General features: G+C 43.9%; 1 protein-coding gene across 4 annotated transcripts in view; it reads right to left on the bottom strand.

The window, feature by feature from the left end:
* OSBPL6 (oxysterol binding protein like 6) overlaps positions 1–25158 on the bottom strand; it is a 194242-nt gene that overhangs the window by 100198 nt on the left and 68886 nt on the right. For all 4 annotated transcript variants that reach the window (XM_060256910.1, XM_060256911.1, XM_060256913.1 and 1 more), the window contains exons 2-4: positions 18491–18752; positions 7401–7496; positions 2158–2280 (exon numbers count right to left, since the gene is read on the bottom strand). In XM_060256910.1, the coding sequence (XP_060112893.1) occupies positions 2158–2280; positions 7401–7496; positions 18491–18655 (384 nt within the window). In that variant the 5' untranslated portion in view covers positions 18656–18752. The remainder of the gene's footprint in view (positions 1–2157; positions 2281–7400; positions 7497–18490; positions 18753–25158) is intronic.

Below are 25158 nucleotides of genomic sequence, written 5' to 3'. Positions count from 1 at the left end.
GAGTGGGCCTCCATGTAACCCCTTGCATTCTGGTCATGCTCCTCCAAAGTTTGAGGGTCCAGCACATCTATTCAAGGAGGATGACAACATATAATAAGAATGCAGGGGAAGGCCTGCTGGTTGCCAAAATAAGGGAGATTCAGATTCTAATGGAACCAGTTGCCCCATGGGGATACTAGGTCTATCGTCATCTGCATCTGAAAAAGAACCAGCAAAGGAGCTAGCTGAGGTGACCAAGATGACGTCCCAGTCTGGTTCTGGACCCTTAGAAGGCTTAGGATGTGCCAATTTGGACACAGGCTTAGTTGTCTCCTTGTGCTCTGATTTTTTATGTTTCTTCGCAAGAGGTTCTGAATGTGATTGGCTAAGCCAAAGATTCTGCTGAGGGTGAACCTGAGCACCTAGATTCTACCTCCAGGGCAACTGAAGCAGTCCTCTTTGGAGGGATCAGACCCATCCTGATAATCAAACTCACAAGAACCGACCAGAACAGTGGGGGCCAGGATGGGTTTCAAGAGTTGGAGCATGAGGAAGCAGCTTTGAGACGGTCGGAACTGAACTCAGAGTCGCTCTAGGCAGAAGCAAGGAGAACAAAGTCTTATCCCACAATGCTTGTCAGGAGAGGGCAGGATAGAAATCTGATAAAATAAAATAAAAAGAAATGCAGCTTTCAGCTAGATGCCCTATTCAACCAAGCCTTTGGGGTAAAGTGCTGGCAAACTGGCCAAGTTCCAACATAGTAGGCCTCTCCTAAGCATCATTTTCGTTCCACATTCGGAACATTTCTAAAACAGTGGCTTGGATGCCATGACAAGGGACCAGAAGCACAACAAGAAGGGAGAGCCTGTCTTATGACTGGGACTGCCTCCCACCGGATAGACTCCCGAACGCATGAAAAACAACTTTTGGAAAGAGTCTATTTCGTCTCTACTGACAAGCATCAACAGAGTGCACTTACCCTTGTAGCAGTGAAAATGGAGCTGAAAGAAGGGGCATTCGCCATTGGAACACATGATGCATTGGGCAGGGAATCCTGCACATGCACCAGTTCTGAAAGGGGCAGGGCACTCCCTCTTTGGAATTTTTTAAGCTAGAAAGAAAATGTCTCTGGCCGGTCTGTGTAGGTGCAGTCCCAATGAGGAGCTGCTCAAGGATGATGAATAAATAATTCCAAAATTTGTGGTGTAACCAGGGCTTTTTTTTGTTCAAAAAAAAAAAAGCCCATTAGGAACTCATTTGCCTATTAGGCAACTCTTGCATGGTGTCATGTGGTTCTGCCAGGAATCGATACTTCTTTGGACTAAATCAGGGGTCCTCAACCTTTTTAAATAGGGGGCCAGTTCACTGTCCCTCAGACTGTTGGAGGGCCGGACTGCCGTTACTGTACAAGGCCGCGGGCCATCAGTTCTCCGTCTTCTGCATCTCTCTCCCTTCCCCACACCACACACCCTGGCCTGGGAACTCACCTCACCTCGGTATCACCTCACACTCTGTCTCCGCCGCCTCAGCCCAGTGCTGGAAGTGTGCGTTGCTAACGCAAGTTTAGGTCGAACGTCACTTCCGGTCTGATTTTGCCATAACCCGGCGGGCCGCATAAACGTCCTCAGCGGGCCGCATCTGGCCCGCGGGCTGTAGGTTGAGGACCCCTGGACTAAATCTTTGTGGCTAAAGGCAACATACACGATTGAGCTCCCCAAATGCAATGTACCAAAAAATTGCAATGAATATACCTGCACTTTAGTATTTTTGTATTTACTATGCAATATACTTAGCATTTCTGTATTTTTTTTATTATTATTATTATTTCATGGCACTCTGTATTTGAATGCACGTTGTTCTCCATTATTGTATGGCTGCTGGAAAAGGCTTCCCTTACATCAGGGACGAGAAGAATGGAAGTAATAACCCACGCTGATAAGCCAGCGTTACACAGATCATTGTTCCTGAAAGGAAACATGTTTCATTGTGGGGTATCTATCAGGAGAATGTCATACAGATAATACAATAAACGAATTGGGGATTGCGTGGACCATAATAACCTATCATAAAATGGAGTGGGGTGGAATCTGGAGAACAAATTGATTTGCCTCAAAGGATAACGACCTCTTCCTTTTAATCTAAAGTAATGTTCATGTAAGTGTTTCATAGGCATTTTACCTTGTGCCAGCCTTTCAAAGGCCATTTCCTTTTCTTCAGCATGAATCCCTCATGTTTGTCTGGCTTCTGGACATTCGTCTGGCCAATTTTCAGGCCCTCAATGATCTCCCAGCTGTCTGGTTCCTGGAGGATAAAAAAACCCCAATCAAATCCATAACTTCAATACTAACCTATATTGCTTGTATCATACACCATTCTTTAAAATTAAAACTGCTATCCAAGGTACATATTTGGGAACAGGTTCTACTGCACTCAGCTATGATTATTTCTAAGTAACCATGCACTGTATTCAGCTGAAAATGTTAGTTTGGGATTTAAAAGTTTAATTTCTTCCTAAATATTAATTTAAGTAAACATTTTACAGCTAAGACTTGTTCTATTTCTTTTTAAGCCATTTCATGCAGAACCTACTTGCTACAGGAAACATGGGCTGAATTCAGATGGCCAGTTTGAGCCGACATAGGGATGACCCAAATACAAATACTTTGGCCACCAAATGAGAAGGGAGCACTCACTGGAAAAGATCCTGATGCTGGGAGAGACAGAAGGCAAAAGAAGAAGGGGACAGCAAAAGATGAGATGGCTGGACAGCGTTACTGATGTAACAAACACGAATTTGAGCAGACTTTGGAGAATGATGGAAGACAGGAGGGCCTGGTGTGACTTTGTTCATGGGGTCACAAAGAGTCGGACTCGACTGTGTGACTGAACAACAACAAAGGGACGACCCCCAGGTGGATTTGAAAAACAAGGTCAGACAGGCACAGCTGCTGCCTGTCCCACTCTCGCATTCACCTCATCCTCCGACATCTCTGAGACGGATCAAATAGTTGCCACTTGGGAAGTGGTAGTAAATTCTTCTGTCACACTCTATCTGTCTTTCCAGGTGCCTGTAAACTCACCAATCCACTCTAGGCGCTCACTGGTATTCTTTAAAAAAAAAAAACACTGCCCAAAGCGCATGAGCATATGTGCATGAGCTCATGGCTAAGAAAAGTATAAAGAGGAAAAAAAAACCCCAAACTGCACTAAGGAGATGGCATGCAACAACCGGGTAAATGCGCCAAAGCACCCCCATGCGATATACGAGTGCATCACATGGAAGCATCTGATTGGAATATGCCCCCTCCATTTTGGGGCGGAACAGTTTGGGATGCCTTCAGTGTGCATGAAACTGCCCATCTGTACCCAACCATGGAGCTGAGTTCACTGTAACATTGAGGAACATTCACCATTCAACCAGTGCTGCAGTGTTATTATGCTGTCTGTTTCTTCATTCCGGCCAGCCAATGATATGGACCAGAGAAGGAAAATCATAACACAGGATTCTAAACGCTACAGCAGAGAACTTAATATGGGCATGTTATTTTTAGCAGCATCCATAAAGAATGGATTCCAAAATTCCAAGGCAAGAAGCCTGTTGTTAAAGAGTTCTGCTGGAAAAAGCACCACTCGCATCACTGGGATTTACTTTATTCTGTGAAAAGAGGAATTTAAAAGCTTGATTCAAAGCCCTACAAAACTGGCATTTGCAACCCGGAAGGTATGCAGAGGTCTGGCACATCCACATGGAGGCTGTAATGCAGCCATCACAATTTATATGATCTCAGGAGCCACATTTTTTTTCCGGGGGGGGGGGGGGGTGGACTGGTAAAAGGTAAAGGTAGTTCCCCTGTGCAAGCGCCAGTCGTTTTCAACTCTGGGGTGATGCCACATCATGACGTTTTCACGGCAGACTTTTTTATGGGGTGGTTCACCATTGCCTTCTCCAGCCATCTACACTTCCCGCCCCCCTCCCCAGCAAGCTGGGTACTCATTTTACTGACCTTGGAAGGATGGAAGACGGAGTCAACCTTGAGATGGCTACGTGAACCCAGCTTACGCCGGGATCAAACTCAGGTCATGAGCAGAGCTTAGGACTGCAGTACTGCAGCTTTACCACTCTGCACCATAGGGCTAATCACAGTGGCTGCATGTACATTCCCCAGGTGGGGGCTGATTCTCATGAAGAGCTAGGGTTGCCAGCTCTGGATTGTGAAATTCCTGGAGATTTGGGGAGGGGGTGGAATCTGGAGAAGGCAGGGAGGGGAGATTGGGGAGGGGAGGGACCTCAATGGGGTATAATGTCATACACTCCATCCTCTAAGACAGTCATCTTCTCCAGGGGAACTGATCTCTTTTACCTGGAAATGAGTTGTAATTCCAGGAGATCTCCAGCTATCACCTGGAGACTAATAAACACAACCACTGAAATGGGAGCAAAATGAGTTCCCAAATATTATATAAACATTTTATACCCTTTTTAATCTATAACATATAGTAACCATGTTTATTTGACCATTATTCACATCCATGCAATAATAGATCACAGTCCCATGAGAAATCTTCACTTCCTCTTCTTGAAAAAACTGAAGAGTGACAGTCCCTTCTCTTTTATTATTCTCCGTGTTGGAGCTTTTAGCATACACTTTTTCTTGCTCCCACAGTGAACTTTTTAAAGCAATCAAATGGTCCCCAATAATGTTCATTCAACAGGTAAGTCAGGTACAGATGAAGACTAAAATCTACAGCAAACAAACGGACATGCCTTCCAGTAACAGGCAGTTTCGTATAACTTTCTCAGCATTTTACAATGACTTGGATTCTTATTTGGTGCCACAGGAATAAATTTTATATGGATCTATGCATGGCTTCCAAGTAGGCTTCAAGCATATCTCCTATTTCTGAAATTGACTATGCCTGATACCTGTTGTTGTAGTTGTTATTGTTCAGTCACATAGCTGAGTCCGACTCTTGGTGACCCCATGGACCACATCATGAGAGGCCCTATGTCTTGCTATCTGTTTCTTCTTTCCAGTCCAAAAGGCTCTTCCTTCCACCATCAAAAGCAGCCATTTTCACCAGGGAAACTGATCTCTTTTACCTGAAAACTAGTTGTAATTCCAGAAGATCTCCAGCTACCATCTGGAGACTGGCAAACCTATAAGCAGCCCTCTACATGAATGATGTGTAGCTGTGAGCTTAATGGTGGTAAGAACATAACAGAAGCCATGTTGGATCAGGCCATTGACCCATCCAGTCCAACACTCTGTCACACAGTGGCCAAAAAAACCCCAAGTGCCATCAGGAGGTCCACCAGCGAGGCCAGGACACTAGAAGCCCTCCCACTGTGCCCCTCCCAAGCACCAAGAATACAGAGCATCACTGCCCCAGACAGAGAGTTGCAACGATAAGCTGTGGCTAATAGCCACTGATGGACCTCTGCTCCATATGCTTAGCCAATCCCTTCTTGAAGCTGTCTATGCTTGTAGCTGCACATCCTCACTCAAAGCATCACTCAGGACCACTTTAAGTGTGAACAAGCTATGTAAATAGAAACAGAACAGTTATTGGAGCAGATTGTATGGTCCAAGATTTGTGCAATGTTACCTTGCCCTTCAGATCAGGTCTCTTGAAAGCAAATAAGACCAGCGGATGCAGCAGACTCCAGTGACTTCTTTGCATCTATGCCCTAACATTTCCACAACAAGTCTTAGCCAGAGAACTCTGCAAGGTTTAGCCCTGGGCAGAGTTCGCTTTGTAGAAAAATAGGTGGTGGAGCTCATCCAGGGATTGTTATGCAGCTGCACTTATTATTCAATGAACAAGGTGGGGAGGAGGAGAAACCCTCAGAAAGGTTCACCAGCTGCACTCCTGTGAGCCCCTGCTGAATCAGAGGCCTGGCCCTGGGACATTTTTCAATTTCAAGGCTCACAGTTGCAGAAGAGAAGTATAACAAGAGTCTGAGTTCCACTTTTTCCAATTCTGCTATCATATGAGAAGGAGGACTTGCAGATGTTACTGCTGGTTAAATCGAAGAGTCTGATCCAGCAGGGCTCTGCTTAGGGTAGTACAATTTCTACAGTAATCACAGGGTGCTTTCACAAGGCGACTGTTTGCAAGTGGATTTTGCCATCCTTCCACAGTAAAAATCCAGTTGCAAAGTGTGTTATTTAGTGTGTGTGAATGCACTCATAGTCAAACTTCAAACATTTCAGAATACAGTTAAAGGGCTTTCTGAGCAGACAGCATGGCTTCCAAGCAGGCTTCATGCATATCTCTTATTTCTGAAATTGACTATACAAGCCTGTTGTTGTTGTTGTTGTTGTTATTGTTCAGACACACAGCTGAGTCTGACTCTTGGTGACCCCATGGACCACATCATGCCAAACTCTTCTTTATTTCACCATCCTCCTAAGTTTGCTCAAATTCATGTTCGTTGCATTGATAACACTGTCTAACCATCTCATCTTTTGCCATCCCCTTCTTCTTTTACCTTCAATCTTTCCCAGCATCAGCATCTTCTCCAGGGAGTGCTCCCTTCTCATTTGGAGGCCAAAGTACTTGAGCTTCAGTTTCAGTATCTGACCTTCCAGGGAACAGTCAGGGTTGATTTCCTTTAGGATTGACTGATTTGATCTCTTTGCCATCCAAGGGACTCTCAAGAGTCTTCTCCAGCACCACAGTTTGAAAGCATCTGTTCTTTGGTGCTCAGACTTCCTTACGGTCCAACTCTCACAGCCAAACATTACTACTGAGAATACCATTGCTTTGACTATAGGGACATTTGTTGGCAGTGTGATGCAAGCCTAGGTGGAGTTATTCTCATCAATTTAAATCAACACTCTTAAAACGGAATAGCTTCATAGGACTGCACCGCAAGCACTAGTGAATTGTCCCAGCCAATTGAGTTTTCAGTCGCTTAGCCCTGTTTAAATGCAAGCCTACTTATTTAATTAGAATCATCAGTAAATGAGTAAGCTTATTCCAGTAATCCAGTGGAAGGACTGTAGAGTAGATGAGGCTGAGGGTAGTGTGACTAGCTCAAGGTCACCCAGCGAGCCTCTACGGCAGGGCAGAATTTGAAACCCAGCCTCCCATACCCCAGTATGACAATTACACCATGCCTGGATTCTATAAACGAACAAGTGAAGCTGGTCCACCTAGCTCAATATTGTCTATTCTGCCAGAGCTCTCTGGCATCAATGGCAGAGAAAGTTCTCTCCCAGCATCCTCTGAGACCTTTCATTGGAGATTTCAGGGTCTGACACTAGGGCTCTGCACTGAGCTATTCTCCTTGGCTAACCAGCACAAAGCCCAATGCATGTTGATCCACACACAGGAGATGCACACATTAGAACTATCTGTCCATATAACACCTTCTGAGCATCAACCACCAATGCAGACTTTATTACCTTACTTACTTTAGTTACAGCGACAGGCTCATTTTCTAGCAACTGTTTGCTTGTCAAAGGGTCTGTGCTTCCCACAGACATATTCCGCTCTAAGACATGGCCACTCTGAAAACAGCATCAATAAAGAGAGTAAGTGTTCAGTCAGAGAAAATGTCTTTCCCATTCATGATGAAAGAATTCACTGTTTACAGAAAAAATTCATGCTCCCGGAAACAACTTAAATAATCACTGCCTTATCCCAAAAGTCAAGTCTGCCTTTTTATTCAGAGATTTTAAACATATTGTAAATTGTTTTTTTAAAAAAATACCCCAACATTTGGAACAAAAGCTCCCAGGGTCATATCCATTTTAATAATAATAATAATAATAATAATAATTTTTATTTATATCCCGCCCTCCCCACCTCAGCAGGCTCAGGGCGGCTAACAACATTTTATAAAAACATACAATAGTAGATGTTTTTAGGGAGGGACAGTGGCTCAGTGGTAGAGCATCTGCTTGGTAAGCAGAAGGTCCCAGGTTCAATCCCCGGCATCTCCAAAAAAGGGTCCAGGCAAATAGGTGTGAAAAACCTCAGCTTGAGACCCTGGAGAGCCGCTGCCAGTCTGAGAAGACAATACTGACTTTGATGGACCAAGGGTCTGATTCAGTATAAGGCAGCTTCATATGTTCATATGTTCATAGATAAAAACCTTTAAATTTAACAATATAGAACATTAAAACATTAAACTTAATAACATTAAAACCAATCCAATAAGTACAGTTATCCAGCGGTATAGGTCTTCAAACCGCATTGGCGGATCTTTAATTACCAAAACAAATTACCAAAGAACATTAGAAAAGAGCAAGAGTCATAATCTGATATTTTTCTGAAAGCAGTGACACTCATTTGCTATTATATTTTGGATTTATTGTGTACTTTTTTTTCCTTCTCTCCCCTCCCCCTTCCCCTTTCTTTTTTGGGAAGTTAGTTCACCCTGTGCGCTCTGTGCATTCTATAAGCTGAGCTCTTTTGAACTTTGTCAGTGTGTATTCTCTGTGTAGGGAGTTCATTATGCAGCTTTTAATGTTGATCATATTGTCTTGTTGTTGTATTTGCCTCTTCAACTTCACCTATCTGAATCTGATCCTAGGATAATGATATAGATGTATTATTATAGGGTTTTGTCTGCGGAAAGGGGGATTTAAAGGGTCAACTATTTTGTGAATATTTGACTGCACTTGCTGTATATCATTTTTAAAGGTCTAATTAAAAAACGTAAATGTGAAAAAAAAACAAGAGTCCAGTAGCACCTTAAAGACTAACAAAATTTGTGGCAGGCCATGAGCTTTCATGAGTCACAAGAAGTGAGCAGAGACTGACTTCTCACACCCTGCCACAAGTTGCGTTAGACTTTAAGGTGCCACTGGACTCTTGCTTTTTTCTACTGCTATAGACAGGCTAACCTGGCTACCCATCTTGATCTATCTCCAAAGAACACAGGTAAAACATTAATTTAAACAAATCAATCTAGAACAAATTTACAATACAAGTTAATAGTATAGCCACCGACACCATAGGAAGGATTAAACCGTTAAGGGGTAAAAAGTAAAGGCAAAGAGGTGATTGAAATCCACAAAACTAAAAAGAGAAAGAACCACGTAAGATTCAACACAAAACCCAACCCAGGATGAACAGAAAAGTTTTACCCAGGGAAGAGTGGGCTGTTAAAATGGCCAACAAGCAAGCTAAGCTAAGCGCTCTGCTCTGATCTAGCCAACAGTTAAAACAACAAATAAAAATTTGCCCATCAATTGGACTGCCACCAACCACAACTGAACTAAGTGGTCACTTCACCACTACCAGGCCCATAGCCAGAAAATTTTAGAGGGGGGGGCAGGGAATAAAATTTCAGGTGGAGGAGCCCAAAATGAGTCACACACATAAAAATGACATCACACACTTTAAAAAACAGGGTGGTGGGGAGAGTGGGGGCTGCCAGAGCAGTGGTGGCGGGGAGAGCGGGGGCCGCCAGAGCGACAGGGAAAGGAGGGGCCATGCAGGTGGAAGGGGTGGGTGGGTGGAGCAGCTGGGGCCCCCCCATAGCTACAGGCCTGACCAGGACTGTTGGGATTTCATGAAACCAAAGCTTTATTCTGTGGGTCAGCATTTGCAATATACACAGTAGTACTAGAAATCAGCTTGGAACGTTCTGGGATTGTTATCCCTTAACACATATGGAAATTGTAGTTTACCATCCGTTATGTGGCCATTTGAACAGATTGTAAAAACCCACACAATCTCTCCACATGGATGACTCAGCAACAATTACCATGGCTGTCCGATCTGTCATTTTCACATGAAAATGTTGTAATCATGAGGGGAGGTGGGAGAGACCCTGTATCTGACAAATAATACTAAACTGATCTACACAGAGTAAAGTATATTACATTCCTCCTCTATTCTCTACAATCTCTGGCTTCTTAGAAAAGGTACATCTTTAAAGAAGAAAGATGGGTAGTTCAGGTTCTCTCTGAGTTTAGTTGAGTCAAAACTACAATATTATGACTAACGGATTCTTTCTGAAACAAGTGTAATGACTTGTATGGTTGGACAACACCACACAATCAGAAAATATCCACAACCAGTCCTGGGCAAGGCTTGCTTATCTAACCTCTTACTTCAATGTGAAGACTTCTATGCATTCCCATTAACATCCCACTCTGAGATATTTCTTCTCTTCCTCCTCCTCTTTCTCCTCTCACAGAAACTTAGACCCATTTCTCATGTTATCACTGAGTTGTGGGTGGGTGCTTCTTCCACATGACCAAATCTCACAATAGTCTGTAAACTGTAGCCACTCAGGTTGGACAAAGTAGTAGTTCTTTTCTAAGCCGGCAATATCTGTCACCCTTGATGAAACAAAGCACCATCTCATTCTCCAGATCCCACACTTCTCTTCTTTACAGATACTATTGTTGTGGTTTGGAACCAAACTCTGAGTAAGGAACTCCCCTATGCTGCTACAGCAACATACAAATCAGGCATTAACAAATAATTCCATGTCTAAAAATCAGTACTGCTTAAAGTGATCCCTTTCTGACCAGCCTAGGCTACCATCCAATCCTACAAATTAAAACTCTGGAAATAAATTCTTTGTTTAGAAATGATAGGTAGGCCCTTTGCAACCAGTTTTGCCAGGGATCTTGGGAGGGGAGGGGTTGCCGTCTTCTGGACATGGAGGAGGTGTCACTGGAGGCTTGGGGGGAGAGGTATTTGTTAATTTCCTGCATTGTGCAGAGGGCTGGACTAGATAACCCTGGAGATCCCTTCCAACTCTGATTCTATGATTCTCGTACTTCACTTTCCTTAAGTTTGATCTAAGGTTACATTTGCAAAACGCCTTTATACCAAGTGCATTATCTAGTTCTGATCATATTCTAATAAATGGCTGTTAGCAAAGTAACACAATGACAATACTGTTTGCAGAGAGACAATACTTTGCCTGAGGAAATATGCCAGTGCACAAAAGCTCATACCTTGAATGAACTTTTGCTGGTCACTGGACCCAAAATTTGTTCTAATACTTTTGCAGAGTGAGAGAGCTGCTGAATGCCAGGCACCTCTTCAGCTTGCTTCTTTCAGTTTGACCTGCAGCTCATAGGTCCATGTACCCCATCCATTCCATGATGGGCTGACCTCTGGGGCGGGGAAACAGGAAGATGCTTGAGACCGGACTTGCTGACAACCAGTGCTGGGCCCAAAAGTCCAAAATCCCCTCACCCATTCCATCCAGGCACAAATGGCTCCCCCAGTCATTGGCTGGAAGACTATCTTTCCAGCTTACTAAAATCCTTGAGGCCAGGGTTTTTTTTATCCTTTGCATATTAGGCCACACACCCCTGATCCAGCCAATCATCCGAGACAGTACTTCCTGTAATAACAGCCCTGTAAGCTCTTGGAGGATTGGCTACATCATGGATGTGTGGCCTAATATGCAAAGGAGTTCCTGCTACCAAAAAAGACCACTTGAGGCCCTGTTGAAGAATCCCAGCATTTCTGCCAAAACAGAAACACCTTGGGACACCCCCATGCTTATCGTTTCCCTTTCTGTTCACATCATGGTTCCAGGAAGCACCTGTTATAAGTAAGGTTAGTGAGTTGGATTCTATGAACCACGGATGGAACAAATTCACAAAACAAATGTCTCTTTTTTCCTCCTGCAGCTGTCCATCACACCCACAAACACACACCCTCACCCACACACGAAAGGTAGATCCTGCCAATACTCCCTCTAAGCTGTGGAGTCCTGTGAGCAAAAATTCTACTTTCTGAGCTACTAGGATTAAAGTTGTGAGCTATTGCATAAATCAGTTTGCTCTGGGGCCATTTTTCCTGAGCAAATCAAAAATGTGTGAGCTGGAGGCTAAACAATAGTGAGCTAGATCACACTAACTCAGCTTAGAGGGAACACTGATCCTGACAGTCAGAGAATCCTTGGGAGATATGATGAGGGGAACTGAACAAGAAGATCATCAGTTTTGTAAAAAAGCTCTCGTAAGACTGAGTGGGGAAATTTGTATCCGTTTCCTCTGGAAGCTTATTGCCAACTTATCAGAAAACAACATCTCAATCTCTTCTTCTTAGATATCACTTTATTACAAAGGGAAAAAATGAAATAAGACAGTTATTTTTTATTAAGAGGAATAAATGGAAAAATTAAACTGGAAACGTCATCCACTCAAAAATGCAAGTGCTCTCCAATTAAGTTAGACCAATTATTTCAGGAAATTGCAGAGTCAGACCTTGGCTGGTGCCTAAGAAATTATGACGTCACCAAATGGAGCCTCTCTCATCTCCTTAATGTCCTCTGGCTGTACTGTTTGTGAAGAGATGTCTTTTTGGGTAAAAGTCTGGCCTGAGTAAAACCTTTACCAGAAGGTTTTTAAAGTTTTTCTTTCTGGGCAGAGAACAGGAGGAATGGTTTTCCAGCTTCACCTCAACTACCTCTTAAGAAATCAGCTTTTTTGTAGCAGGAACTCCTTTGCATATTAAGACACACACCCCTGATGTAGCCAATCCTCCAAGAGCTTACAGGGTTCTTATTACAGGGCCTACTGTAAGCTCTTGGAGGACTGGCTACATCAGGGGGTGTGGCCTAATAAGCAAAGGAGTTCCTGCTACAAAAAAAGCCCTGTAAGAAATGCTAATAGGTCTAGCTAGAGACAATAGGAGGGTCCAGTCTCTCCCCACCCCTCCAAGCAGGGAACAGAGATTTGAAGGAATTAAGGCTAGATAAACTTCAGGAAGAAAATTCTGGAGACTTCAGAATTTTACCTGACCTGACTAGGTCAGTGGGAGGGGAAAGAGAGAAGATAAAACTCCTGGAAGCAAGGAGGAAGCTCTCTCTTCCAGTGATTTAATCGAAGCAGACAGGACTCTTCACTGAGGTCTGGAGGAGGTGGACAGCTGAAGGAAGCTACAAGGTAATGGCAACACTGTAAGAGATCGATAACATTCTAAACTAAGGAACCTGTCCTATATTTTAACATCTGATATGGCATGTATAGAGAGAGGGACAAAGGAATTGTGTTTTATAAATTTCTTTTTAATCCCTTGCTCAATCTGGTGCTGTGCTATAATTATGCTTCTGAACATTTTCTTTTCAATAAATACTTCATAACTATTTATGTTTGTGGTGGCTATCTTGTACCACATAGATCTCTACCATCTCAAATGCGTTATTTTAAAAGGAGTGCCAGGTGGAAGGAAGTCAGTTGGCAAGTGACTATCCCTTCAGGGGCACATGGCAGTAAACTGTCCCTGTGGTGGTCATGGGTTGTGCAGCAGGAAACAGAGAGGCAAGGTCTCAGAACTTGGAAGGGAAGCCGGGAAACCTGACCCTCACAATGGGCAATTTTTAAAAACGTCAGGTAATGGCAGCAAGTTACCAGAGAGAGAGAAAAGCTTCTCTAGGCATAGGGAAAAACTTGAAGGGCAGGGTGGAATAGGGCCTTGTAGGCCAGAGCAGGCCCGTTCCACCGCATTTTGGTGGCATGGTGGGATAAGGACAAACAGAGAGTTTGATTGGCCAGGGATTGTGAATTTGGCATGCACATGCATAGTGAGAGCAATGGAAGCTTTTGTTATGTTTTTATTTTTCCAGGTTGACTAGAGTAGGGTCGTATCAGTCTAGCTAGGATGGAGTTAGCAGAGTAAATGAGGATACTGAAGCTGACAAAGCAAGAGCTGCTGGAAGAATGCCAGAAGCAGTGAACAGATTGTTACAACAAGACTACTGATGAGATGAAGGCTCTCCTGCTACAGCTGCGGCAAGGCAATAGGGCAGTGGCAGCTGAGTGCCCAAGCCAGCAGAGTGAGGTCTCACTGGGGAGCTAGAGCTGGACAAGTTGCAGTTGCAGCAGAGCTGGATTAGAAATTAGGCCAAGTAGGCACTGGCCTATGGGCCCCGCACCTTTAGGGGCCCCTGGCTGGCTTTCCCCACCCCAGTTTCCCCCCCTGTTTGCAGCCCTCCCAGCCTGCACGTGCAGCCAGCTGCTCTTTGCCCTGCTTGCCTGGTGTGGCTGCTGCTGGCATTGCTGTCAAGTTTGCCTCTCTCTGCCTCTCCCCTGCAGCTTAGTAAAAGGGGCTTTTAAGAAGGCGCCTACAGGCTGCAATGGGGTCCGTGGGCAGTGGGATGGGCACTCAAACACTGAGATAATTTGCTAGTCCCCCCCCCCCCAAGATTTCAACAGCCCAGGGGCCTCCACAGGGTTTAATCCAGCACTGAGTTGCAGGCAGAGAAGGAGAGGAGGGGCCAGGAGATAGAGACACAGAGACTGCTGGTGGCAGGACACCGGAGAGAAAGAAAAGCCTCTCCAAGTGTTGGAGGGCAGGTAGGGAAAGGGCCTGCAGGCCAGAGAAGGCCTGTTCTGCCACACTGCTCTATAGCCAAGAGCTGAACATATTCGAAAGTGACTTCGCCATTTTAGGTCACATAGGTTGGTGACAGACGGGCGGTTTAAGCCACTCCAGGGATGGCAGGTGAGCAGACAAAAAAAGTGTGTCCAAAGGTGCACATCTGCCTGCTGTCCTGCTACTGCCCTCAATCTGTCCCCACCTGATCTGCAGCCAGCTCAAAAAGGTACCATATCAAAAATGATACCTAATAGCTGGGGCACCTCCGAGGTGCCTCCCCGGATGTCTGAACAGCCAGTAAGGGGCCAGAAAGTGCCCGGAGAGCGGTAGATGGGGGCGCATGAGTGCTCTGGACGCTTCCCCGGGGCACCTGCAGCCCGTCTCTGTTCTGCAGGCCATCTGGACACCTGGCACTCAATTTCCACCGGCTCACTTCCGGGTTGGCATGCTGCTGCCCTGAGCCAGCAGTATGGAACCAGCCACAGTGCTTTTTCTATACAGTACTGGATTAAAGTAATATTTCTCTTTGTTTTTATGCTTTGGATTTTTAAAAATATAAATATTATCAAGCCAAAATGTAGTATTAAAGCAGTGGGAGGGGGAGACAACATGATCACTGACACTAGTAAAGCATGACCATATGATTCATTCACTGTTGGCCTGAAAATGAGGAAATGCTAGGTAATCAGCCCGTTACTGCAGATGCAGTTTCACAGCTGCCACATCTCTAGTACATAAAACCTCTACCAAACTGACACATGGGAGAGATGGACAACTGTTTTGTTTTGCTTACATACAGCAGAGGGAGAATCCACAAAAAAGCCAATACAGGAAACAATACAGGCTGCTGTGAAGTTTAGAATCCACACCAGCAGGTCTGGGGTAGAAATCTGCACATACAACCTCAGCCAAGTATCTGCCTTGAAATCATGCCTGAACTAACCCCACTTCCTCAGGAGCATACTCATACCGATATCCCACTAGCCTTATGCCACTCTCATGCTCTTCTCCACGGGGCTTCTGTCAGATTTCCCACTATCTGCCCCGGGGCTGCAACTCGCTTTGCCTTTTTCGCGTGGCTAACAGAAACTGGTTTTTAGAGGATCTTGCTTGCTGTGCGAAAGAGGCGGAGTGAGTTGCAGCTTTGAGGCAGCTTGTGCGAAATCCAACAGGAAGCCCTGCCGAGAAAAGGAGAGTGAGAGTGCGGTAAGGCTAGTGGGAAATCAGTCCCAGTCTCAACGCTCAACAAAAAAGCATCTGCCACTCAGCCACTAGGTGGCAACTAACGTATATTACTGCTGCAGTCAATTGGTGGTGGTGGTGGTGGTGGAAAGTGCCACCGTGACAGACAACTTTTGGAAACACCACAGGTTTTTCAAGAAAGATGTTAAGAGGTGGTTTGCCATTGCCTGCTTCTGAGCAACAAACCTGGCCCTCCTTGGTGGTCTCCCGTCCAAATACTGACCAGGGCTGACCTTGCTTAGTTTCTGAGATCTGATGAGATCAAACTAACCTGGGCTATCCAAGTTAGTCACTTATAGGTACCTGTCCTATCCTCTTCTTGCTGCACTGGTTGCTATGACTGGTAGCAGACAAAGGATGAGACAACACTCCAATGCAACCTTTCTATTCAAAGGGATTTTGTTACTACTTATTTTTCCCCCCTCAAGTGGCACTGTTCATTTGTTCTATTTATATGACTGTGGAGAGGCAGCGTATAAATGTCCCTAATAAAACCATGCTCTGAGTTGTTTATGTTTTTAAGAGGCAAAAATCATGTAACTAAACAAAGATACATATTCTCTATCTACGGAAAAGCAACCAAATGCCACAGAACTATTCAAATGCATGCTTTCTGTGGAGTCAAAAATTCCAGACCTCTCTAGGAACTGCACTGAAAATGCTATGGTTTTATGGTTATACCAAAGAGTTTGGTTCAATGTCACTTGTGGATGTTTCCCATAAGTAATGGCACATCATTTTAAAGAAAATATTCATAGAATCATAGAGTTGGAAGGGATCTCCAGAGTCATCTAGTCCAACCACGCACAATGCAAGAAATTCACAAATACCTCTCCCACACACATACATCCCCAGTGATGCTTGCTCCATGCCCAGAAGATGGCCAAAAAACCCCAATCTTCATGATCCCTGCCCAAAGTGGCCTGGAGAAAAATTGCTGCCTGACTCCAAGGTGATTATCAGCATATCTCTGGGCATGTAAGAAAAGGCTACAAGAGCTAAGCACTGATGCAATCCTCTTTCTCATGATCTGCCTAATTCACAGAATCAGCATTGCTGTCAGATAGCCGTCTAGACTCTATTTGAAAACCTCCAAAGAAGGAGAGTCCACCACCTCCCGAGGAAGCCTGTTCCACTGAGGAACCACTCTGTCACAAAGTTCTTCCTAATGTTAGCCAAACACTTGTTGGATTTAATTTCAACCACTTGGTTCTGGTCCAATCTTCTGGGGCAACAGAAAACAATTCTGCACCATACTCTATATGACAGCCCTTCAAGTACTTAAAGATGGTGATCGTATCACCTCTCAGTTGTCTCCTCTCCAGGCTAAATATACCCAGCTCCTTCAACCTTTCCTCACAGGGTTTGGTCTCCAGACTCCTCATCATCTTTGTTGCCCTCCCCTGGACTCGTTCCAGCTTCTCTATATTCTACAGCTGCCACTTCTACTGCTGCAACAGTAGAAGGAAACAAGAGGCAGGCCATTCCCTATATCTGGTGGGGGAATGGGAACCATAAGCAGAAACCAGAAATCAAGGAGAAAAAATTAATATTTTATCATAATATCTTATCCCATGGGAGACACCTAGAGCTGCCGAGTCCAGTTCAGGAAATATCTGGGGACTTTGGGGGTAGAACCAGGAGACTCAGGAGCAAGGTTGTGACAAGAATGACTGAACTCTGAAGGGAGTTCTGGCCATCACATTGAAAGGGACTGTGTGCCTTTTAAATGCTTTCTCTTCATTAGAATAATGGAGGATGGGGGCATCTTCTTTTGGGGCTCATAGAATTGGACAACCTGGTCCAATCTTTTTGAAATTTGGAGGGGGGGATTTGAGGAGAGGCACCAGATGCTATGCTGAAAATCTGATTCCTCTAACTCATTAAACAGCACACACACACACCCTAGCTCCAGATACTCAAGGATTGATTCTCCATTATACCCCATGGAGACCAGTCTTCCTAGGGTATAATGAAGTGTCCAATTCAATCCCCCTCCCTTTCTGATAACTCTGAAGCATAAGGAAGGCCTCCAAAACCAGGGGATACCCTCACCCCAACTGGGTATTAGCAACTTTAGGAAACCCTGCACACCACATAGCACACCTTTCTGATTATTCTGTAATGTTTTATAATCTTGAAAAAATCTTCCATTATACTTGTATTCCATAAATTAACTGCATTCTTATTCATACATGCACAACAACTGACATCAGCAGTTTGCTTGAGTTTTGTACACAAACCAAGAAAACACTCCTCCAAAACCTAGAACACTAAGGGCCAACCAGATGCTGAGAAATTAATGATTCTCCCATAATGCCACTGCAAAGGCTGAGGGGAGGCATTTAACTTTCCCATACCTGCCTTTTCTCCCTCCGCAAATCCTTGCCACCCAAATTCCTTTCTCTCACCCTAACTCATAGCTTAATTTTTCCTCAGGTACCCTGAAGCAGAATTGAAGCTGTCTGAGGGAAAAATGACATTTAGGTAACTACAAACAACTGATTTGTTTTGCTTACATATGGCACCCAGGGAGCATAAGTACTTGTGAAGAATTGGCAGGCGGAGGAAAGATTAAGTGCTGTTCCCTCTCATTCATTGATCCTGCCTCCCACATCCCATTACCCCAGCAAACGCATGGTTGAGACTACCCATACCATCTATCTCTGCCCTAACTATAAGCTTAAATGGACTGTCTTCATCCATACAGGTCCAGTGAATGTCACCTTCTAAAGTCTTCTCACATCTCTGTATTTTTCTAAAGCAACGGTGCAAATTAGACAACCACAAGGTCAATAAAGAACTTCATTCATGTTATGAATAGCAGATGATGCTATGAAGTTTTTTTTTCTGTTGACCTCTAAACTTCCCTAGTACGAGGGAAAACAACTGGTAACAGCCCAACAGATATTGTAAAAATTGCAAAGCAAATAAACAGTATAACATTTGGTTTACTTACCTGCCTACTCTCCCGCTGGGACGAGGATGAAGTAGAGGCACTTTTCTGAGACTGTATAGAAGTTCTATGAGCAGGAGATACACCCTTCTCCTCTGAACTCATCACGGCAACTGGATTCTGGTGGCCGCTTTCACTGTGAAGACCACATTGATCTCTTTCAGACATCCAAACAAAGAAAACCAGTGGTTTTCAACATTCTTCCATTTCACAGTGTGTTCTCTACATGAAAGGGCAAGATGAATTCAAGGCATCTAAACCAGGCCTTTAAAGAAAAGGAAAAGGGTAGAGAGATTACATATACTTATACAAAAAATCCTCTTTCTCTCTCACACACACAGAAAAAACCCAAACACATTCCCCACTTTAACAAAAAACAATAGCCACCATTTTCACTGAAAAGAGAAAAATGCCCTCTTTTATGTTCTATATGAATTCATCTATCAATTTAAATCAATCCCTCTGTACTTATATAAATATGAGCCTAGGGAAAAAAAGAATGCAATGCTATTGCAGAGGCAATTTTTGTTCTACTGCGTTTCTAACTCATACTTTCCTCAATGAAAAAAACACAGTTTCTCCTCATATCACATTGATTGCTGCCTTTCCATTTCTTTCCTGACTTCCCAAGTGACAAGCTACCTTGCAGCTAAAATTATTTACATTCCGTTTTCTCTAACTCTCCCTTTCCCAGTTTCATTTGTTTAGAGGTATGCACATGTGAAACATAGCAAGTTTCATGTAAAGGACATATAGGGAGTCCAATATCTGTGGTAACTAGTACAGGGATTACAGTGTTTTTTGGTGGGCATCAGCCTTCTAAGGGACCTGTGTGTTTTATTTGATTTGACATTTGACTGGCTGATGAGTTTATTTATTTGCTTGCATTTTCAACTGGAGGCTGCCATTCACTCTTTTCCTTCCCAGAAAGTTGAGTACCAACTCCAACCAGCTGCACTATCAGTTCTAACCTGCCTGGCCATTGTACTCAGAATGGAGACAAGATTTCTTATCAGGCCTCAACCCCACTTCTAAAATCCAGTCTGATGAGACGTTCTGGAGAACTCAAAAACTTATACACGTTTGTCTTATCTTAGTTGGTACAAATAAAAGGAACTGCATGTGGCTTTTGTTTAAGATACCTAAGAATCATTTTCTTCACATATGGTTGACACAGATATGAACATTCAGTGTTACTAGGATAGATCCATCCACCTTACATTCTTTGAATACACTGTAGAAAATATTACTGAATACCAAAATCTACTTTTTTAGTAAAATAAGAAAAAGTTAGCTATTCACGAGACACCTCTTCCTCACTCTAAAAGTTGGCTGTTTTCAAAGAAGAAACACACATATTAACAAGGTAACCAAATGCAGTCAGAGTTTGAGATTTTTGTCACCACAACATGAAGATTTGGGTAGTTGTGGACAGCACATTAAAACAAAAATAAGACTGTGTTATATCTCCCCAGTACCTCCCACCCATAGATACAAGGGCTGTCATTCGATTAATTGAAATCTTGGTTGCATAATCTTCAGCGTTTTAAACAATTAATCAATTATATCTTCACAAACTGCAATCAGGGGGAAATTATTCCGGGGAGGCATCGGGGAGCAGGCTACGTTATTTTTTAAATAGAGTAAATGTGTCATAGCAGACGCCTCTTCATTTGAACAGAGAGGGATCACCATTTCTAAAATGGAGCCTATCTCCTGAGGTTTACTGAAGCACTTGTAATAAAAATCATTTTTGAAAAATCTGTTGCCCAACTAATCACGGACACCTTTACAGCTGCTCAAAAAATTTTAATCAATTAATCTAACCCACTAAATTTTGCAACATACAGACTGATCTTTCACTTTTCTGCTCCACCTTCCAATTCAGAAGAACCCCTAAGATGGCATACATAGATAATTAAACTGGGGATATCTCCAGCCTTTCTAACATAGCTATGCTCCGCCATACTTCTCAAACTCCAGCTCTCATTAAGCCCTTCTAGGATCACGGAGTTGGAAGGAACCTCCAATGCAGGAAATTCACAGATACTTCTCCCACACACATACATCCCCAGTGACCCCTGCTCCAAGCCCAGAGGCTGGCAAAAACCCTCCAGGATCCTGGCCAAACTGGCCTGGAGAAAAATTGCTTCCTGACCCCAAAGTGGTGATCAGCATTTCCCTGGACATGTAAGAAAGGGCCATGACAATTAAACACTGATGCAACCCTCCTGGCTAATCTGAGACCCTTCTTTCCAGTCCAGTTCTCTGAGGGTTGGCAGCTGGTTGGCAAAAGTAGGGTTGCCAGTCTCCAGGCGGGGCCTGGAGATCTTCTGTTTTTACAACTTATCTGGTAGAGATCAGATCTCTTGCAGAAAATGGCTGCTTTGAAGGACAGAATCTATGGCATTGTACTGCTGAGGCTCCTCCCCTCTCCAAACCTCACCCTCTCCCAGATCCAACCCCAAAGTCTCCAGGTATTTTCCAACACAGGTCTGGCAACCCTAGCAAATAACCAGGGTGGCTGCATGCACTTTCCCAATCAAGACTGCTGTCCTAAGGAAGAGATCGTTTAGGACAGGAGAATAAGATAGTCACAGTACACAGCCACCCACCTAACAGAACAAACTACAACAGAAAGCAGTATGCTTTGCCGTGACTTATGCTGATATGATTTCTTTTTTCTCCTTTATTTTTATTCTTAGACTTCTACCCATCTCCTCCTCTGGGGCTTGGGAAGGCTTCACAGTATATTACTCCAACATATTTTGGAGGAACAACTGTCAAGAGATGAGATAATGGATCCTAGACAAAGCACAACTTAACTTGAGCTGGGCCTCACTAGGCATTAACTTTAGAACTAGTTTTTAAGGCTTGCCCTCAGCTCTAGAGCCTAAATTATAATAAAGCATGACTCTCTAAAGAAAAGTCACTTCCCCTCACCAACAACGCAAGTACTATATTTATTCAAAAGAAAGACCAGAATTTTGTTTTTATTTTCCAGTTGGGCTATAAACTATATATATACATAGTTGTCTTACTTTAATGCTCAAGTATGTACAGCAATAAAACCATTTTGTGTATAACATTTTTGGGTCATCTTTCATTCAAGGCCTTTTTTCTTTCACGTAAATACAGTGAATAAAGCCAGCTTTGAAACATTTTGGATTAAGGAGATGGGTTTCCATGTCAGCATATGAAATTTTCAGCCAGGTCTGAGTCATAGTGGCTCTGAATTAGAAACAAAATATTTATAGCACCTCTATTATACTACTATTTATTTATCATGGGTTTTGCGCATCATAAAACCAATACTGTATCATTAGACTAATACTATATCACTGTACAAGACAAGATATTCAGTTTACTGCCATCTGATACATGATTGTGCTTCCAAATAAAACATCATAAATTATAGTCTTACCATGGTCACCCTTTCAGGCGTCTATGTACAGTTATGAAAGACCAAGCAACACTGCATTTACATGCCCACAGCTAAGTGCAGAACTGCATTCATACTGTATAAATACATGAGAGCTCGCTACAAAGATCTTTATCAATTTACTATTTCAAGACGTACAGTCCTCTTTAGATTTAGCACAAATCAAAAATCAATTCTAATGTTTAAAACTGCTGCACCTTAACAGGTTTGGCATATCACAGCAAAAGAGCAAAATAATAATTTCAGTTCACTGAACTGTGTTCAAGAGATTGTTCAAGGATTGAAAAGGAAAAAAGGCTTTGGCTATTTATGCTGAACGGAGACTATTACAAAAAAAAAAGTAGCTGAATAGACCTGAGGTAATGAAAATCAAATGGACTTTGACACATCTGAGCCCCATTCAGTTGATTCATGTGGAAAATTGTATGCTTATATTTAGCAGTCGTGGTGTCTGTGTGTGTAAGAGAGAGAGAGAGAGAGAGAGAGAGAGAGATCTTACACTTCAGTGAAGACTTTTAAAAACCACTAATGAGGGTAAGCAGTACTGCTAAACCCAAGTATGACACTAGGGAACACTGTGACTGGAAAGATGTTTTTAAATAACTACTTTTAGGTGAAGAAGGAGCTATTAGGGTTGTTTGAACAAAGGTGAACAGTACTATTCTGAAGCACTGTCCATGAATTAGGGTTACCAACCTCCAGGTAGAGGCTGCAGATCTCCCATTATTATAACTGATCTCCTAGTGACAGAGCTCAGTTCACCTGGAAAAAATGGCCACTTTGGAAGGTGGACTTTATGATATTATGCCCCATTGAGATCCCTCCCCTCCCCAAAACCTGCCCTTCTCAGGCTTCATCTTCCAAATACCCAGGTATTTCCCAACCCAGAGCTTGCAATGCTACTGTGGGTGGTGGCCTCATCCTAGGGTTGCCGATCCCCAGGTTGGGGGGGGGGAGGGAAATGTCTGCTGGGCACTCCATTATTCCCTATGGAGACCAATTCCCATAGGGTATAATGGTGAATTGATCCATGGGTATCTGGAGCTATGGGGGAGGGGCTGTTTTTTGAGACAGAGGTACCAAATTTGCATCATAGCATCCCATGTCTCTCCTCAAAACACCCTCAAAGTTTCAAAAGGATTGGACTAGGGGGCCCAATTCTATGAGCCCCAAACAAAGGTGCCCCTATCCTTCTTTATTTCCAGTGGAGGGAAGGCATTTAAAAAGTGTGTGGTCCCTTTAAATGTGATGGCCAAAACTCCCTCTGAAGTTCAATTATGCTTGTCACAACCTTGCTTCTGACTCCACCTCCCAATGTCTCCTGGCTCCACCCCAAAAGTCTCCGGGCTCCACGCCCAAAGTCCCCAGATTTTTCTTGAATTGGACATGGCAACCCTAGCTCATCTGCACTCACCAGCTCTGGAGGGGACTCTGGTAGCCTTGTCCAGACAGGTAGCCTGATCAGGGGCTATGGAGAAAGAAACAAAGACAAGACCACACCCAGAAATGTGCCATCAGCAGCTTCAGAGCCCAGCACATGCCTCAGCAGGGCTTCAAGCAATGGATTGCTCCCAGGAAAAGGTTTAGAGGAGACGACCCAAAAACAAAGCAGAGGGGAGACGTCCTAGTACAGAAGCATGAAAAAAAGGAACTACAAAGGTAAGTCCAGCAGTGGCTTGAGTCTCCTGAGTAGGGTTGCCAGGTCTTACTTCCTCACTGGAATGGAGGGTGGGAGGCAGCTTTCTGGGAGTAGGGGTCTGGAACAACATCACACCATACAACTCCCTTGATATGATGACATCTGTGACAGAAAGCTATGGGTTAAGCAGAAACTGAAGACGCACAGGGCCTGCGTCAGGTGACCTGAGGGTGGGGGCCAGAGTGCTCAGAGCTCTCAGGGAGGGAAAGTGTGTGAGTGACAGCTAACTGCTGGGGCAGTCATTCAGTCAGTTGGTGTCTGACAAAGTTGGTGCCTGTCAGAAGTCTGAGGCAGGGAGCCTGACAGAAACTGAGAGAGTCAGTTCGTGCCTGACAGAGGCTGAGAGGGCAGCTGATTCTTTGAAGGAGCTTGAGACAGTGGCGGGAAAGTCTTCCGGAGAGGACAAGCTGACTGCAAGCTCAACAAAAACAGCTAAGAGGGCTGTGTGTGAAACAAGTGTGAGTCAGTGAAGACCTGTACAGTCACAGACACCTATATACAACTCTGAAGGACTAGTGAGGTGGTTGAGGGAACAGATGTGGGTCTAAGAAACCAGAAGGGCTAGGAGTAGAGGCTCCAGTCGACTGGTGAGACTTGGCACATCATTCCCAAGAGGCCTTTGCTAGAGGTGGAGGGTGTACTATAGAGAAACTGTGAACTGAAAACTGAGAGCCCTCAGAAAGAAAAAGTTATTGAAAAGCCTGAAACAACTGAACAACGTGTTAGCCTGTGTAAATATCTCCCATATCCCCAGTTAAAGACTTTGTTTTATAATAAACATCTGTGGTTTATGTTAAAGTTTCTCTGGAGCCTATATTTTTGGGAAAAACTAACAAAGCTGCTGTGGTCCCCTACGAAGTGAATTCTATTTCCATCAGATAACAAAGTAAAATACCCCGAAGAGACTGAGATAAAGAGACCCAGTGAGACCGTGAGGCGGGCACTGTTATAACATCATTGTGCTGGGGACACCATTCAGTGATGCTCTGCTTTTTTTTTTTTGCAAACTCTATGGTAAAATTGGGCTCAAACCAGAGTGTCACCACACAGCCTGATGACATCACTTCTGTATGACATCATCACCACACAGCCTGATGATGTCACTTCTGTGTGACATCATCATGCCAGGGATGTTGGAGGTGGAACTTCCCCTATTCTCCAACTCGCTGGTGGCAGACTGGAGTCTGAAAAATCAGGAGGATCTCCACTTCCACTTGGGTACTGGCAACCCTACTCCTGAGGCCTATGCAGACCAGCCAAGCAGCCTCTTAAAACCTCAGGAGTGAGTGAAGAAGGAGAGGGCCCATCCAGAGAGGCCACTGGCCCAGGCTCCTTCACTCACTGTGACCCTGCCCCTGAGCAGAGGGCATTGGGGAAATCCAGGATCAACCTAACCTCAGACAATCCTTGATTAGGCTGGGCCAGGCCACACCTTTGCAGCCAAAGGACTGGCACAAGGCTGGAGAGAAAGAGAAGGACTCAGGGTGAAGTTGAACTCTCATCCTCTTCCTAAACTGAGACCCCACTCTT

The sequence above is a fragment of the Heteronotia binoei genome, chromosome 16, assembly GCF_032191835.1.
Source record: "Heteronotia binoei isolate CCM8104 ecotype False Entrance Well chromosome 16, APGP_CSIRO_Hbin_v1, whole genome shotgun sequence".
Taxonomy (NCBI): domain Eukaryota; kingdom Metazoa; phylum Chordata; class Lepidosauria; order Squamata; family Gekkonidae; genus Heteronotia; species Heteronotia binoei.
This window is presented reverse-complemented; position numbering and strand designations above follow the sequence as displayed.